Genomic DNA, 17,382 nt, shown 5'->3' with positions numbered 1-17,382 from the left:
TATTATTGCTATTATATTATTATCACATATATATATATAAGAATGATAATTGGAGACCGGACGGAATGGTACTTTGGATCTGGACTTGGTTTGGCATTCGAGCGAGGCTCGGGTTGCACTTGTTCCACCTATGTCGGTTAAGGACGACCGTTGCAATAGATGGTAGTCAGGTCATAGACTTATTATCTTGAACACATACTTGTGTATGGGCGCGGGAAGGCTCATTACTCTCTTGTCATGGGTTCCGGCTCTTTCTGGACCGACTGATTGGAGGCGGAGATGGTGGAGGTCTAAGCACCGCACTGAGTCCAGGACTCAGGAGCAGTGGCTTGGAGTCCAAGTTTGGATGGGGATCTAGACCCCGTGACAGGAGGGTAGTGGGTTGGTCTTGCTTGTGCCTAGGGTACAAGCGGGGCGTGTGTTTTAGAGTACCCAGCTGGGATACATTGGTTCGTGAATCATCGGGTGATCAGGTACGACTTGTCTACAGTCTAGCACCGTAGTAAGAACTGGAATATGAAAAGATGTAAAACTAGTCCTGATTGCTTACCACCTGCTTGAAAGTAGTACAGGAGCTTACCTAGAATGGTTAGTTAATGAACTAATGATGACTGCTAATAAAATTGAATATAAGGACGCATGTTTAGTAATGCTCCTGCAGATGCAATAAACCCACAAGCCAGATAGCCTCGCATATCCTTGGAGTCTTTTCTTTTCTCCTGACGGGTAAGTCTTGCGGAGTATAATTGAGTACTCAGGGTTTTATTTCTCCTGTTGTAGGTAACGGGCGGATGCTAGAGCTGACTCATGTGTGTGGATTCCCTCTGGTGGGCTCAGAGAGGATTCCTTTATGCTGCGATCTTATTTTTTATTTATATCTCTCACTAAATATTTTTATAAATAGAAGTTTTATAATCTGTTGTCATAGTTTATATATCAATGCTTCATCATGTCATGAATAGATATTTATTTCCACTGTAACTCTGATCACATGATCATATTCCGCTATTATAAACATTAAATATTATACTCTGATGTTGCATAGAAAGCGATGCAAGAAATGACTTAAGAATATTGTAAGCTTTATTCTCTCATTTGTGATCTTGATGGAAAAATGTGGATTTTTTTGTTTTTTCTTGGGGTGTGCTCGACAGAACTGCATAATTTAGTGTCCTCCCTTGAGTGCTTAGTGTCTAATGAAAGATAAGTACTCCTGGAAGGTATTAGATTAGACGGTTCTGCCACAACTACTATAGTTTTCACAGTAGAGACGGCTAAAAAGCCTCTATAGAAGCGGTTCTACCAGCCGTATCTACTTTTCCACCTCTATAAATCGGTGTTTTGTAGTGGCGGATGCCCAGGCGTCTCTAGTAATGGTATTTGCAGAGGCAGCTGTGAAAGTCACAGTTGAGCTCTGGCCTCTAGAACCCCATGCAAGGAAGGGTTCCAGCCTATGTACATTAGCCGACTAGTTTTACCTCGAGATGTCAATGGGGATCCGATCCCCGATTCCCCGCGGGGAATTCCCCTATTAGGGGACGGGGATGGGACTAAATTTATCCCCACGGGGAACTAAATAGGGGAAAATCATTCCCCGTCGGGTCTGGCGGGGGTGGGTCTGGGAGCCTGTCCCCCGTCCCCGTTAACCCCCGTCCCCGCTTCCTCACTGCTCATCACAGCCTCCAACTCATTCACTCGGCCCATCAGCCCAACAAAGCCCACGTAAGCCACATATATATAGAAAAATCTAGGTCTCCTACTCTGCCTCCCTGCCGCCGCACTTCGACTTGAGCCGCACTCCCTCTCACTCCTGTAGTCTCGCACTCCCTCCACCTCTCATCGACCGAGCAACGGCCGGCCCCCGACGGCGCGGCCGCTCCAGCAAGGGAGAGGGCGGGTGGCCCAGCGGTGTGGCTGCCCCACCACGTTCAATCCCGTGCGCATCGGCTTGAACCACTGGCCCCTGCTCTTCTCTTCTCCTCTCTGTCGGCGGCGGCGCTCAGTGGTGGCTGCCCCTGGACACGGTGCTGCCGGTGCATCGCCTCTTCCCCTCCGTCAGCGACGGCGGCTCAGCTGGCCGGCTGGATCTCGCGGTACCTCATCCTCTTCGTTTTGTGCCTGCTCCCCCAGATCCTCCATCCCCCCGTCTCCTTCTTCTCCGTCTCGCTGGATTTTGTGACGGGGACAGGGATGGGTGAGGAACTTTCCCGTTGGCATTCACGGGGATGGGGATGGGGAAATTTTTGCCCCATGGGGACAGAGATGGGAAGCTGTCCCCCGACGGGGAATTCCCCGTTGACATCTTGAGTTTTACCCAATATCAAAATATATAAATTATTCCCTCCATTTCAAATTATATATATTCCTCAGGATTGAGCTAACAGCTCTCAAAGTTGATAAAAACACATCATTTTACACTAAAAAATAACGTTGCTAAATTTATTAATAAATTCATAAAAATGCAAGCATTCAGATACTTAAACCACTTGAATTTGAAAGCTATCGTGTGATGTGAATTAACCGTATTTGATGCGTTAAAGGATGGCGGTGGTGCTAGCTCCGGATTCTTAATAAAAACAAGTTACAAACAAAAAGTCAAACCCCGATTAAAAAATTACAAATGGCCATACATATATAAAATAAATGAGTCTAAGGTCATATTTGACATAGCTTATTCACAAGCTTCATAAGCTATTTGAAGTTGTTTTGTGTCAAATGAGACTTTGTAAACAGCTTTACAGATGAAACTCTTTAAAATCTGCTTTCACATGAGAGTGGGGAGGGATGAAAATGCAAGTAGTAGCTTTCCCAAGCTTCATCTCACACCAGTGGGCGCATCACGTGTGGAATTCAGATTTGCCCCGTGGGGAAAAAAAAGATGAAGACATGCTGGCAACGAGGCGGTCGGGCATGGCTGTCAGGGCATGTGCAGGCTCCGCCGCTGGAATATGCAGCCTCAGCCGTTGGGGTGCGCTTGGGCTCCGCCGCCAAGAACAGGAGAAGAACGAGTGAGGCGTCGGGAGAGAGAAGGAAAGAACATGAGAGAAATAAAGGAGAAAGAAAGATAAGGGTATTTTAGACATTTAATCATTTTTATCTACTATATGAAACTGTTTTGTCTGACGGTTCTTCAAAAATAGTTTCAGTTTCACTGATAGGGTGGTTGGTGGAGCTAAAACAAAAAAAAAAATTCAGTAAAGCTAAGTTGTGACAAATAGGGCCTAAGAGCAGCTCCAGTGTAGTCCATAGTCGAACCGAGGGCTGTGGCAAGCGAACCGAGGTGTCGAACCGAGGCTATCAGAGCTGAAAATCGAACCTCACAGAGCATTCGAACCGAGGAGATTAAAATAATCGATGCGGCCGCTACATCCACAAATAACCGAGCGTAGCGCGTGCTCCTTCCACGCCAGCTGCTTACAAATACATTTTTTTATTGTTCTACTAGGCAGGCTCCACAAAGCGATGTGCACATTCCAGCTATCGAACTTTAGGGTACGTTTAGTTGGGAAGTTTTAGTGTCACATCGGATATTTTGGATGTCGGAATGAGTTTTTGATACTAATAAAAAAAATTAATTACATAGCTCGTCTGGAAACTACGAGACGAATTTATTAAACCTAATTAATCCATTATTAGCGCATGTAGTTACTGTAGCACTTATGGCTAATCATGGGCTAATTAGTCTTAAAACATTCATCTCGCGATTTTCAACCAAACTGTGTAATTAGTTTTTATTTTCGTCTATATTTAATACTCCATGCATATGCCGCAAGATTCGATGCGATAGTTTAGGGTGAAATTTTTTTTGGAACTAAACCAGGCCTTAGCTGTGTTCGCTTTTCGCGGCTCCTACACAGCATGTTCGTTTGGCTGTGGTTTGTCGTAAACGATCGTAAATTTCCAGCCAGAATAATATTTTTCTCTCACACAAACTAGCCAACAGTACTTCTTCATGAACCAGCAACGATACGAACCAGCCAACCGAACAGGCTGACAGTTCGCCTTCACACTGGAGGTGCTCAGAGTACATAGTACACAAGTGTTTAGATTTGTAATTTTAACTTAAAACTCATGTTCTAGGTAGTATTAGTTTTTCTATATTCCTTGAAAGATTACCTATTTCGTTTGAAACCGTTCACATAATGTAATTGAGCTATGAACTTTTTTTTTATGCCTGAGCAATGAACACTAGCACAGTACACACGCTTAGCTGCGTGCGCCCGTTGCATGTGTTTTTTGAAGTGAAAAGGAAAAAAAACCTGTAAAAAAAGGAAAAGGGAAAAGGGGGGAAAATAAGAAAAAAAACAAAAACAAAAATAAAAAGGAAAAAGGAAAAAGTGAGCAGTGTTGAAAAGGGGAGGAGGGCGGAGGAGGCAGGGATTCCTGCCTGGCTAAAGAGAGTAGTTATTATTATTTGGGGTACTCAATTGCAAGTTTCCACTAGGTCCACGGAGTCAACATGGTGCGCGCCGCGCAGGCCAAGTCGTATCGTCAGCGCACATGCTTAGGCTTAGCCCATTGTCCTGTGATTCTCCTAGGAAAGCCCAAACACAACCAGGTGTAGGCCATGTGCTAGTTCGGCCCATTTCTCAGCCCAAAATGACGCACTTGCTGCTCTGTGCTCAGAACGCGGAGGGTCAAAGTCAAACAAGCCTCTCTACACTGCAACTGCAAGCCGACTCCTGAATCCTGAGCGGAGTGGCCAGCTCCCAGACATGGGCAAGAGTCAAGACAAGCACCCACTTGCCCACGCGCACGGCAAGCCGGCAACGCCACGCGAGAAATTCCCTCTCAAGCAGAGCGCAGCAGCACGTGCGCGCAGGCCACAGCCCCGATCGACAAGCCGGCCGAGCAGGCACACCGCACGCATGCCTCCTCACATGACGGCGATCTCGCACCGGATCGCAGGGTCGGGCCCGCGCGTCGCCGTCGTGGCGCCGCCTCGCCCGCGGGGGCGCGCCGCCGTGGTCGCGGGAGCTGCGGCGAAGGGCGCACATCGGGAGCGGACGCTGGAGGGCGCGAGCGACGACCTGAGGGCCGCCGCGGCGCAGTGCCTGGACTGGGCTCCCGCGCGGCGTCGGGTGCGGGCCACCTTCGCGCCCGTGCTCCCCACCCTCGACCACTGCCTCTTCAAGGTTCGATGTGCTGGTCGCTCTTAGCTTGATTTGGTCTCGTACGCTGCAGCGGAGGTTCGGTTGTCGAAATTACTTATTGGGAAATGGTCGAACGCTTCCAGTACTGCGGAGCTTGCCACCTCATTTAGGTGCGAGCAGAATTTTCTCAACTGGTAGGATCCGCTGCATGCCCAACAAATTGAGTACGAGAAATGAGCAGCCCGATTCTTCAGTGTGCAATTCGCAGTACCCTCATGCAATTCTATACAGTATAACCCAAGTCGTCAACAATCAGGTTTATGGCAATTAATATAGGAATAGGACACAAAAAGGTGAACCTTTTTTTTTTGCGAGAGAACAGAACGGTCAGGAGCCCGGACGCCAGCCCATGCTAATAAGAGTAGAACTTTTCCTAGTTTTCCCTTCTGAGAACATGATGAACCATCTGCATCTGTTATTGAGTTCCAATTGCTAATTTGGTATCCTTGTAATATTGGTTCATATGATATCAGTTGGCCCATTTTTCTCATTTTCTGTGTCCTACTTTTCATTTTGCAGATGGCTCCCAAGGAAATCCAGATGGAAGAGGTACGGGCATGATGGGATTTCTGAATTGACCTTGCATTCCATTTTGTTCAACGTTCTAAGTAGTTCCCTCGCTGAAATAAAGTGGCACGGGCAACCATGACCATTAAATGATTCAAGAGCTTCTTTCCTTGCTTTGGGTATTGATAGATACTGCTCGTTACTGTAGAATTACGAGACCAATTCAAAGGGCGTTGAAATATTCTGGAAGAGCTGGCTGCCAAGAGAGGGCACTGCAACTAAGGCTGCACTTTTCTTCTGCCATGGATATGGGGATACCTGCACTTTCTTTTTTGAAGGTGACATTACTTGTTCCGTTATGTTTTGATTTGCATTTATCATTGCTTTGCCTGCATGTTTATTAATTATTATTAACAAGCTTGAGATTACAGGGATTGCTAAGAGGATAGCTGCTGCTGGTTATGCAGTTTATGCTATGGATTATCCTGGTTTTGGCATGTCATATGGTCTCCATGGCTATATTGCAAGCTTTGATGGAATGGTGGACCATGTCATTGAACAGTATGCACGAATAAGAGGTTTTTTTGGCTTATCTTCTGTATATAAGAGTATATCCGTAATTATATAGTCTTTGCATCATGGTATAATGACTATCAATGTTCAGGCATGAAGGAAGTGTGTGAGCTGCCACACTTTCTCTTGGGACAGTCAATGGGAGGTGCAGTTGCCCTGAAAGTACACTTGAAGCAGCAAAAAGAATGGGACGGTGTGCTTCTTGTCGCACCTATGTGCAAGGTAATTCTTGAACTCCCAATTATCATCAGATTAGGTCAGCACGCAATCACATCCTTTTGTTTCTGTTAGTATAAGGTGTGTATATTTTTCACTGTCCACTAACTATCCAATCATGAGTTGTGCTAGCGTACAATAGTGGATTGTAGTTCACAGTTGACAGTAGGTGGAAATATAGTGCTAGGTGAAATTTGGGAGCCGCTGGTAAAGAAGTGACTTCTTATTGATACGTTTGCAAAAACAATTTATTTCCTAGTTACTAATAACTACTAACTAAGGTGTTTGGATCCATTTGCCATAGACTAAAGTTTAGCCCTTAAACTTTAGTCCTGTTGGGGTGTTTGGATCCATGGCAAAAGTTTAGTCCTCCATCTTACAATGACTGATTTGCCCCTCAATCCCTTCTCCCAAAACAGCATCAGCGGTTGCAGGTGGGTGGGGGGGGGGGGGGGGTATGGGGTGTCCAGTGCGCCCCCAAGGCACTTTTAGCCCAGTTTAGGGCCTCTTGAGGAGCAAATGGGCAAATGCACCTTTCCTCCCATTTGCTCACTTTTAGTCCACCTGTTTGGATCCCCATGGCAAAAAATAGGCTAAAAGTGCAGGACTAAAGTTTTGCCATGGGATCCAAACAGGCCCTAGGTCCATGCCAAATTTATTTTTTCTTGCAATCAAATCATAGCATATTTCCGGTTTTACTTCACGGTAGGACAACTAATCTGAAGAATGCATGAAGAAATTATCTAGATTTTCTTTACTTATCTACCAGGAAAGCTAGCAACTGGTGTTGGAATTTCCCTTGGAAGTCTTTTTGCATGTTTTTAAAGCCCAAGGATATATGTACTTGATTTATTTTTGTCTCCTCATTCTTGTTCAGTGATTTTATAAGACTGGCTTCTCTTTGGCAAGATTTCAGAAGATGTAACACCACCTGCACCTGTATTGAAGGCACTGAGCATATTGTCATGTCTTCTTCCTGAGGCTAAGTTATTTCCGCAGAAAGATATAGGAGATTTGGCATTGAGAGATCCAAGGAAAAGGAAAGTAGTAAGTTTCTTGCACAGTTTCTGCGCTATTATCTTCAACTTGATTTGCACGAATGTAATGTAACATCTAGCGTATATCCTATTATCCATGTGCATTTTGTGGTTTGTCTCTCTTCTCTACAGTATTTTAATAGTATGCCACATCTTGCATAGGTTAGTTTGTGCAAGACTAAATCTCATACAATCTGCCTTGTTTGCCATGAGGTTCTAGTAATAGTTTATGTTACCTCTAGGAAATGAATCAATACAGCACTGCTGGTTGAAATATTTATTGAAGTTATTTACCTTGGCATTTTCATTTTCAGGCTGAGTACAATGCCATCTCATATTCTGATCAAATGAGATTAAGAACAGCAGTTGAACTTTTAAAAGCCACGAAGGACATTGAATCACAGTTGGAGAAGGTCACTATCGCTTGCACTTTTTTCTCATGGATCTGAATCTCTCTGTTTTATATCGTTTAAAAATGATCTGGATGCAAGTCATGAGACCACTGCGTTTCTTCTCATTATTTTTTATATGTACATTCCTTCTCGTTGAAGTACCTAACACAAAAACACTTTTATGATGTTCCTATGTAGATCTCCTCCCCATTGCTGATTCTTCACGGAGCCGCGGACATGGTAACCGATCCTCAGGTCAGCAAATTCCTTTATGAGAAAGCCAGCACGAAGGACAAGACCCTCAAGCTCTATGAAGGCAGCTACCACTCAATCTTAGAGGGAGAGCCAGATGACCGGATTTCAACTGCCATTAACGACATCATTTCATGGCTCGATTCACACTGTTAAATACCCTTTGTCTATAGCCTCTCATGTCCTCATCCATTGTTTTGGATTTATAGTTCCTTAGGGTACTATGGGACTCTAGTGCTTTAAATTTTGCCATGATGTGCAGAGATAAGTATCTCTCGAATTTAATTAGTTGTGTTTGCACACTTGACGTTGTTAAGTGTTTTTTTTGTTAATTGCGGACACCGCATTGTATAATTTCTTTCTCAACCATGGTCCAATCCGCAAGCCAAGATTTAATCTAATCTGCCAAGAAGATGGTACCCATTCGGGGGGTTTTCCCCCATCATCAAGGACAATACCAGTTCTATTGGTAAAATAGTTGTTTATAGCATAGTATTTATCTGGAAATACTTTTGTCGACCGTACATATGTCCTATGTCAAAGCATAATATATGTCATGAGCTGCCATAGAGAACCTATTCAGCTTGACTGTACCATTGACGCAGGCAATGACATACTCCCTCTGTCTAGCCCATCTCATTTATCGAGAAGTTAAATCTTTTCAAATTTAACTAAGTATACAAGATGCGTAGTTATTTTGGAACGGAGGGAGTAGCCACTATTGATATTTCTTATGCTTAAGTAGGTAATTTCGTAAGCGGACTGAATATCATTATGGCACTATTTTCGAAAAATATTCCAAAGTATCGTATTTTTTCATTAGTGGAAACTCTGACTAAGTGTATTGATAAATATAGTTTGTATCACAATCAGCTGCTACCAATGTCTAGTGGGGTAAACCACGATATAAAGTAATGCGATAACAAAAAAAAATACAAACTAAATAAAAATAAACGCCGTACCTAGTTGGAGGATAACAAGTGAGTACTAAGGTTCCTAAGCTCTTATCTATTACTAAGGACCAACTCTAGTATAGAACTTAGAAAACACAACCAAGATTAAAGTTATAGCACAATAAAACTTCTATAGCACTTCCAGGCACGACCCAAAATAGCAATGAAAAGGGGGTGAGAATGATGCTAAGTTATGGCGTAAAGAGCCCTATGTTTTAAGAATGAGCCTCGATGTGTAGGATTATGTAAGCTAGATAGGACTATCACTACCTGCGGGCTACCACACAGTTGTGGGCAGGCCATAAACCTAGGTACTACACTATAAGATACTCCATCTGTTCCAAATTATAAGTCGCTTTGACTTTTTTTTGTACATCCATTTTGCTAGGGAGTACTAGTGTACTACTCTAGTCTCGCGTGACGGGTAAAATCAGAGCTTTCGATAAGACCATAGTTATACAACTAAGGTCTAACTAAATATCAAAGCAACTACAACAAGTTTGTTTCACAACAATAAAGTACTCAAGTAAAGTAGAGAAGATATATTGAAAACTCATTGTCTTACAAAACAAACGATACATGAGCTATACTAGACTTCCAAAGACTACTCTTGTAACTTCGAGCTTATCTCGACTCAACTCTAACTCTCAATTGAACTAGCTTAAATATAAATATTATAATTGAGCTTGATGGAATAACTCTTATTGAATCATCTTCACTTTTTGGCTTGACATCACAAATTGACATGGTCATCGTGGCTTTGCTCAACTCAATTCTTCTCACATCATCAAGATTTTCTTATTCAATTTGTGAGCCATTTGTTTCATCAACCCCAACATCATGCACCTCTTCAACAATATCTTGAGTCTTTTTGCATACTTGATAAGCTTTGTTATTTGATGAATATCCAAGAAGAAATTCTCATTGTACATTCTTTCAAACGGACAATCAGGTTCCTTCTGTCAATATGTAGCATTTGACACCAAGGATCCAAAAATATGAGATGCTCAGCTTTCTTCTAATGAGCAACTTATAAGGTGTCTTCTTCAATAATCTATGGCAATATAGTCTATTTGATACATGACAAGTGGCGTTAATTGTTCGGTCCAAAAACTATCCGAAGGCATTTCTCCTTTGGCTCGTTTTCTATCTAACATGGAATAGAGTAACCCAGTTGAAGAGTAATGATCATACATATGTAATGCATTGTATGTCCCAGAATAGGTGTCATTCTTCTATCCAGAGTCCTAGAAAAGGTCCCATGCATTCTTCTATCCTTTTTGGTAGTCAATGGCTATTCACAACTACTAACTTAACATAAAAAAAGAGTTCGACCAAATGCTTTATTTCTGTCTTAGTGAATTCTGATTCGATTCGGCATTAAAAGTATATTGACTCTTTCCCAATAAACGAAGACTCTTTTATGTAAATATTGCATATTTGATTCTATCCATAAATCTACTATCTCGTATGTTTTGAGTTCCAATATCGATACAAATTCGAGTTGTTATTGTTCTTATGTTATTGTTGTTATAAATGTACCATATCAATTCATTATGTATGAATGATGGATGCAATTCCATGGACAGAGAGTCCGTTCCAATAGACTTATGAAACGTCTAGGAATTGAACCCGCAAATTTACCAATTATGACCTGGGCGCTTTAACCATTCAACCATGAATGCTTAATAGGGATCATCGTACATCATAAATAACAAAATTTCATATCGAAAGACAAATCATAGAAGAATGAAATCGAAAAGACTCAATAATTATTTCTCTTTAGCAAAAAATGATCTTGGTCATTGAAGGATTGAAGAACAAAATGCTCATTTTGAGAGTTGACGAAGTCAAACGAGAACAAGAGAAAGTTTAGAGACCCACCCCTTCACTCAATTCAATATAAAAAAGTTGTGAAAAAATATGAGGCTTTTACATGTATGCCATTAAAAAAGTTTGTAATTACACATAAGCCATTAAAAATATTAACTGCACACGAGTGTCATCGTTCTGAACTTCTTTGCTCTCCAAGTCATTCCGTCGGTGTTTTGTTTGTTTTCACAATTACATGTGGGCCCGATCAGTATAAAGGTCCAAAATACCCTTCTCTCGTCAAGGTCTGTCGTAGACGCTTTCTCAATCTGCTCCAGCATCTCCTGGAGCCACGCCGGCGGACGGCAACTCCCTCGCGCCCCCGCCGCCGCGTCCCACTGCCCCATCTCCGTCATCACGCCACGGTGGCGGGGAGGAGGACTCGGAGGGGGCCCCCGGCTACGTGCTCTCGCTCCCGGCGGCGTGGCTCTCCCTGCCTGTCGCCGTCTCCTGCCTGGACGCCATCATCCGGCGCAAGGGGCGCAGCCGTCTCCGCCTCCGTGCCCCACCATCGGGCTGGTGGGCCTTCAAGCTCCCCGTCGTCCCCGCGCTGGAGGAGGCAAAGAGGTCGGTTCCCCAAGCGGCGGCGGTTAATAATCGGCCCGAGGAGGCCCGTCCCCAGCGCCTGCGTGTGCGCCAGGCCCTGCTCCCCAACCCACACCACACCGCCTTGGCGGCGAAGGAGAGGTCGCCGAAGAGGGCTAGGATGTGCCTGCAGTGCGGCGCGGCGTGGCGGTGACGCCGCAGTGGAGGTCGGGGCCGATGGGGCAGGGCACGCTCTGCAACGCCTGCGGGGTCCGACTCAAGGCGGCCGAGGCGCTGCGGGGGCAGGTGCAGCGCCACCCCATGCCGGCGACCGCGAGGACGCCCGCCCGGCCGCCCCCGCCGGATAGCCCGGTCTCGGAGTCATCGCCCGCCCGATCTGGGAGCCCAGGTCAGTTCCCAATGTTTACCTGGTGAGGAAGAAGCCTCTAAAGCGGGGGAGACCTCCGCCACGTCTGAGGACGGAACCCGCGTCGGTGCCCGCGCCAGCGGTGTACCTTGTCAAGAAGAAGAAGAAGAAGAAGAAGAAGAAGAAGAAAAAGGCGGCGGCTTCGGCGAGGAAGCCGTGGTGGCCCACGAAGTCGGCGAAGCAGTGCCTGCACTGTGGGTCGTCGTCGACGCCGCAGTGGCGGGAGGGGCCGCAGCACGCTGTGCAACGCGTGCGGTACAGGCAGGGGCGGCTGCTGCTGGAGTACTGGCCGATAGCGAGCCCCACCTTCGAGCTGTCGGAGCACGCCAACAGGCACAGCCAGGTGCTGCAGCTCCATCGGGAGCGGAAGAGGCAGAGGCAGAGGCAGAGCCACCACCACCAGCACCCTCTGCCCGCGGAGCAGCACCCTCCGCGAGCCATGGACGTGCTCCAGTTTCCCCTAGCGGTGGCACGTGAAGGAGGAGTACCCGCCGACGCCGCTCCACCAGCCTCTGCACCACCCCGTGGTGGACGGCAGCCTTGCCGGCGGCGTTGGGGGCGGCATGGTCGACGCGGCTACAGATGTAGATGCAGGATACTGCGGCGCGCGGCAAGGGAAGTGACCTGAACAACGCGCCAGACCTTGACGAGAGAAGGGTATTTTGGACCTTTATACTGACCGGGCCCACATGTAACGGCGAAAAACGAATAAAACACCGACTGAATGGCTTAGAGAGCAAAGAAGTTTACAACGATGACACCTAAACTTTTTTAATGGCATAAAACAAAAGCCATCCATCTTTCCTCAATTCTCGTCGACCCAAGATTAAAAAAAAAAATTTCTCGTCGACTCCTCCCAGTGACATCTCCAATCGCCCCCGTCCCCGGCGGCGCCCCTCTGGCTCTTGTCGTCGCCTCCTCGGTGCCGCACCTCCTACATCTCTGCATCACCGCTTTAGCACGGCCAGTCGACCACCACGACCGCCTGCACTAGATCCCACCCGAAGCCGGCGGCCATCATACCCGTGCGCGCTAGCTGGGCTGGATCTCTCAGCTCCGCCGCCGGCAAGCAAGCGTGGTCTAGCGCCGCAGTGGTTTCACCGACCTTAGTTCGGCCGTAAGCTCGAGACTGACCTTAGATTTCTTGAGCTTAAGGTCTCAGTGGGGTTAATTCCGTAGTGTATGAGGTCGACCTTTAAAGGTCTTACGACTCCCTTGTTTCGCACGCTACAGATGTCGTCAAGCTGTTAACATCTGCGGGTGCATCTGCGGGCAGCCTTTGGCGAAGCTGCCGACGATGTCGTCTCTCAACTCGCTCTTCAACCGCTCCACCTTCGGCACAAAATGGTAATTTCCCGTTTCGACTAAAGGGTGGATTTTTAACTTTCTATAAGATCGCGAATTTTTGTGTGCTTTCTTATGAGATATCCGAAGGATATGAGTCTGCCTTTCTTTGCCCCTTCCCCTCATAGAAAAGCGAATTGCCATATTAATGCCCTATGTTAGATGTTGTGGGGGCAATTTAATGTATGCCTAAAATGCGAATTAGGATGAAAGACATCTTGCTTCAGGACTTTCATATGTTGTTGAAGATGTTATATGTTAATTCGACACGGTAGTGGAATATTGATTGGCAGCTTCATTTTTGGTAGTAAGGATGTCTGCTTCAGTAAAGATATCTGAATCCACCGTGGACCAACGAAAATTGACTAGTATTGAGCTGGAAAAACTAAATTAGTAAGTACCCCTGTGGCTTCCACTGCTTCAACAACAGCCGATGGCCTTTGATGACTTACTTTATTTCAGTTGTGGAAGTGCTCATTGGTTATGAGGAATTATTATATTGCTATGTTCTTACCCAGTGTCAGTTGATGTTCTGTGCTAGTGCTTACAGTGTTATCCATTCACACACATGGTGTGATTTGGAGGAAACAAAATTTCATGTTGTTTAGATCTTTAATTAACTTATTTTCTGTGCTTTATGTAGCAAAACATGTTTAAATCTCGTCATTTCGAGGATCAAGCTGCTGCGCAACAGGAGGGAGTTACAACTGATAAATATGCGCAAAGAAATGGTTCAATATCTTCAGACTGGCCAGGAATCTATTGCAAGGATTCGAGTAAGTTGGAGTTATAGCTGTTTCATTGACATAGTTCTCACTATTTTATTCTTGGAAAAAGACTAAATTACTCGCTCCACATATGAACATTGTCTGGATAACCTCCTGAACCAATTATTTGTTCAATCTACAGCCCCTCCCCCAACCATTTCAATTGGTCAAATCTACCCCTTAATAAGTTTTGTCTTTTTTTTATTCTTCTTGTACAAGCTGAGTTTTTAGTTCAAATTTTGTAGTGTAGAGAACACCATAACTTATGTTAGAAAAATGCATTATAAATATTTTGTTACTATTTTTGATAGGTTAGTACATCTAATAATAATTATGAAAATTTCAGTGTATTTTTGTAAGATAAGTTATGACGTTTGTTCTCACTTGTAGATTTGGACTTAAAACTCAACTTGTACGAGGAGAAACAAGACGACAAATCTTATTAAGGGGCAGATTACTCTCCCCTCTTTAACCTCAATTACATCTGAAAGTGATCTGTATACTTTATTGTGAGCGAAGCGTGGAGATTGATAAATAAAAAGGCCACACAGTACCAGATGCACGCTCTCGTGCGCGTGTGTGGGTGGGTGGGTTGGGGGTGGGGGGTAATTTGGACTTTTCCTTTTTTGTTCTTAACATTTTCTAATAATATCATTATTGATCATAGGTGGAGCACATTATTCGGGAGCAAAATATATTGGCTGCCTACGAGATCGTAGAGCTTTTTTGTGAATTTGTTCTGGCAAGAGTCCCTATTATTGAGGTCCAAAAGTAGGTCCTGCTCTATGAATTTTGATCGAATTACAATTTCTAAGCCATGACCCAAGATTCTTTTTTGTCACTTAACAGAATATGATTAACAGCTATTAGTTTTATCATGGAGCAGGGAATGCCCCTTAGAACTGCGTGAAGCAATTGCTAGTATAATCTTTGCATCAGGAAGATGTTCAGACTTGCCTGAGCTAATGCATCTCCGTAATTTGTTTACCACCAAGTATGGAAAGGAGTTTGTTGCTGGTGCTATGGAATTGCGCCCTGACAGCAGTGTCAACCGCACAGTAAGTGGAAGCTCCAGCATGTGCCTTTTGTATTTCAGAATTAAGAATTGATTGCTCACAAAGGTGAGGATCTCTTACACTTAAAAATATTGTGCATTTTTATACAGATAATCGAAAAGCTCTCAGTGAAGGCTCCATCAGGTGAATCAAAGCTAAAAGTCTTGAAAGCTATTGCCCAAGAGTACAATATTGAATGGGATTCATCTAATACTGAAGCAGAATTCAATAAGAAATATGAAGATCTACTGGTAGCATTTGCTAACTCATTTTACTTATTCCCTGATTATTAGGCATGAATGCATATGAAAGGTGTTTCATGTGGCATCTTCAAAGCAGGTGTTTGCATTACTGTTTTCTATAGTGAATAAAACTATAACAATGCTTGAAGAACTGCACGTTTGATATTTCCATGGTTGGGCTTAACATAGGCCATATGTTCCGGTTGAAGCAATTCAGTGTAACTTTACGTTCATCCTGAGAAACCATTAGCTCACAATACACTGTATTCTCTATCAAATATTCAGCTAAGAATCTTGGACTGTCGGCTGCATATTCCACATGCGTTGTCACATTAGGGTTATGTGTCCCTATATTTCTAGTCCAGTTTATAGACTATAGAGTTCTCCCCCATTTTTGGACTTGTGAGTTTGGTCTAATCTTATGTCCTTACCACAATTAGCATGTTCGTGGATTGATTTTGGTTGCTGCACAACACAATGAGAACTGCAAAAACAATCTGGTAATGTAGAAGGTTTGTTGGCTGTTTACTGCGAATCGGGGACTTTGGACCTGTTTGGATCCCCTCCTCTAAACTTTAGACCTCTAAAGTTTAGAGCTAAAGCTCCAAACAGGTAGTCTAAAATTAGCTCTAAACTTTAGCACACCTCACATTAGAGCATTAGACCTCAAAACTGAGCTAAATGGCTCTTAAAGTTTTTAGAGCTCTAAAGTTTAGAGGACATGATCCAAACAGGCCCTTTTAAACATGATGCAGTTGATTAAGGAATTTAGAAGAGAATCAAAACCAACTAACTGCAAGATTATATATGCCTCCATAACTCCATCGAGAACTAAATGTTCAGCTAAGTTTGAAATGAGAGTAATCTAGAAATCACTTCATCTATTATGTGCTGGTATGCAGGACGGCTCGGGATCTTCAGTCCACCAGGTCCACCCACCTATCATTGAGGGTTCAGTGAGCTCACCAGTTGCTTCTGCTTCAAGAGATAAGCCGCCAGCATTGAATTCACCTGTCATTGACACCCAAAAGCATCAAGTTCGCGAGTCTCCAACTTCACCAGCAGGAGGTACAAGAGCTTGTGTTGCCACTAAGGGAAATGTGGCAACCAAGGAGCATCCCTCCCCCGCTGAGGAGATGTCCTCCACCAGCCCAAGTTCGTCAGACGCGCTGGAGAAAGCTCGAGCTGCTATTGCAGCCGCCACCCGTGCATCCGCTGCTGCTCGTGCGGCAGCGGAACTTGCAAAAGTTAAAATTACAAGTCAGTGACGCCTCCAGTTCCAGCAAGGCGACTCAGAAATTCACGATTTACGAATCTGGCAACGCAGCACCAGGACCGACTGAATATATTTCATTGAATAACTTGTTACCGTGTATTCCCTTTGTGAGCACTTAGCACATCATATGAGGAGCGTGGCTTCCCGTCTTCCTTTGAATGTAATCAAAGAAAATGTTTGTGGTTTCATCTTAAGGGCCTGTGTTTGGATTTACTGTTCATTTGCTTTATTATCATGGATTATGCTGATGTAACCATAACTGTTGTTAGAACGGACACATCACTGTGCAAAATGCTACGGTAGGGGATACTCCCTACAAATTACAGATTACTTTTGTTTTGTTAGAAGTCAAACTTTAATTATGTTTAAAGAAAAATGTATCATCATTCATCAACATATAAAACCTCAATTTAGCTTTATTATATATTAGGGTCTGTCTACTCCAACTTGTAGATGTTTTTTTTGAAAAACTAGATGGATCCAAGCAGCTAATTATCAACTGCTAGATGGTCATTTGCATTCTCCGCCGCCGCGAGCTGAGGCCGCCGGGCGCGAGTGGGGCTCCTCTGCTGTCGGGCGTGGGCAGGGCGCGGTGCGAGCTTCGACGGATGTGGTGCGAGCAGCGGCTGCGATGCGAGCTCAGGGAAGAAATGGTGGGACCCACGAATGGCTAAAATATCCCTATGAAACTGTGCACTCATAGACCCCATTTCACCCCGTTTCATGATGAGTGTCATGTCTCGGAAACTAGGAGGTGAAACCTCCCACTGAGACCGGCCTTAGAGGGAGCC

At 44.5% G+C, this 17,382-nt stretch overlaps 2 protein-coding genes and 1 pseudogene across 2 annotated transcripts; all 3 read left to right on the top strand.

Annotated features, from left to right (window-relative positions):
- The first annotated feature begins 4,707 nt into the window (after window positions 1–4,707).
- LOC136458744 (caffeoylshikimate esterase-like) lies at window positions 4,708–8,484 on the top strand. The gene is made up of 8 exons (XM_066458680.1): window positions 4,708–5,135; window positions 5,673–5,702; window positions 5,869–5,998; window positions 6,092–6,238; window positions 6,325–6,455; window positions 7,359–7,496; window positions 7,801–7,899; window positions 8,077–8,484. The coding sequence occupies exons 1-8, from the start codon at window positions 4,716–4,718 to the stop codon at window positions 8,284–8,286; spliced, it is 1,305 nt and encodes a 434-aa protein (XP_066314777.1). The 5' UTR covers window positions 4,708–4,715; the 3' UTR covers window positions 8,287–8,484.
- A 2,166-nt stretch (window positions 8,485–10,650) lies between these two features.
- Window positions 10,651–12,672, top strand: LOC136460876 (uncharacterized; annotated as a pseudogene).
- A 45-nt stretch (window positions 12,673–12,717) lies between these two features.
- On the top strand, window positions 12,718–16,809 carry LOC136458743 (uncharacterized). The gene is made up of 7 exons (XM_066458679.1): window positions 12,718–13,024; window positions 13,141–13,254; window positions 13,895–14,027; window positions 14,686–14,789; window positions 14,905–15,076; window positions 15,184–15,324; window positions 16,218–16,809. The coding sequence occupies exons 2-7, from the start codon at window positions 13,205–13,207 to the stop codon at window positions 16,581–16,583; spliced, it is 966 nt and encodes a 321-aa protein (XP_066314776.1). The 5' UTR covers window positions 12,718–13,024; window positions 13,141–13,204; the 3' UTR covers window positions 16,584–16,809.
- Window positions 16,810–17,382: the final 573 nt, after the last annotated feature.

The sequence above is a fragment of the Miscanthus floridulus genome, chromosome 6 (assembly GCF_019320115.1).
Source record: "Miscanthus floridulus cultivar M001 chromosome 6, ASM1932011v1, whole genome shotgun sequence".
Lineage (NCBI taxonomy): Eukaryota > Viridiplantae > Streptophyta > Magnoliopsida > Poales > Poaceae > Miscanthus > Miscanthus floridulus.
Note: the sequence above shows the minus strand (reverse complement) of the source record. Positions and strands in the feature narration are given on the sequence as shown.

What these genes read in the sequence shown, in the direction of transcription:
- LOC136458743 (XM_066458679.1), top strand. Translation starts at nt 13,205, where the DNA reads ATGTCGTCTCTCAACTCGCTCTTCAACCGCTCCACCTTCGGCACAAAA. An exon ending in TCCACCTTCGGCACAAAATG is followed by an intron (nt 13,255 to 13,894) that starts GTAATTTCCCGT and finishes TGCTTTATGTAG; the next exon opens with CAAAACATGTTTAAATCTCG. An exon ending in ACAGCAGTGTCAACCGCACA is followed by an intron (nt 15,077 to 15,183) that starts GTAAGTGGAAGC and finishes ATTTTTATACAG; the next exon opens with ATAATCGAAAAGCTCTCAGT.
- LOC136458744 (XM_066458680.1), top strand. Translation starts at nt 4,716, where the DNA reads ATGGGCAAGAGTCAAGACAAGCACCCACTTGCCCACGCGCACGGCAAG. An exon ending in TCGACCACTGCCTCTTCAAG is followed by an intron (nt 5,136 to 5,672) that starts GTTCGATGTGCT and finishes TTCATTTTGCAG; the next exon opens with ATGGCTCCCAAGGAAATCCA. An exon ending in AGGAAATCCAGATGGAAGAG is followed by an intron (nt 5,703 to 5,868) that starts GTACGGGCATGA and finishes TCGTTACTGTAG; the next exon opens with AATTACGAGACCAATTCAAA.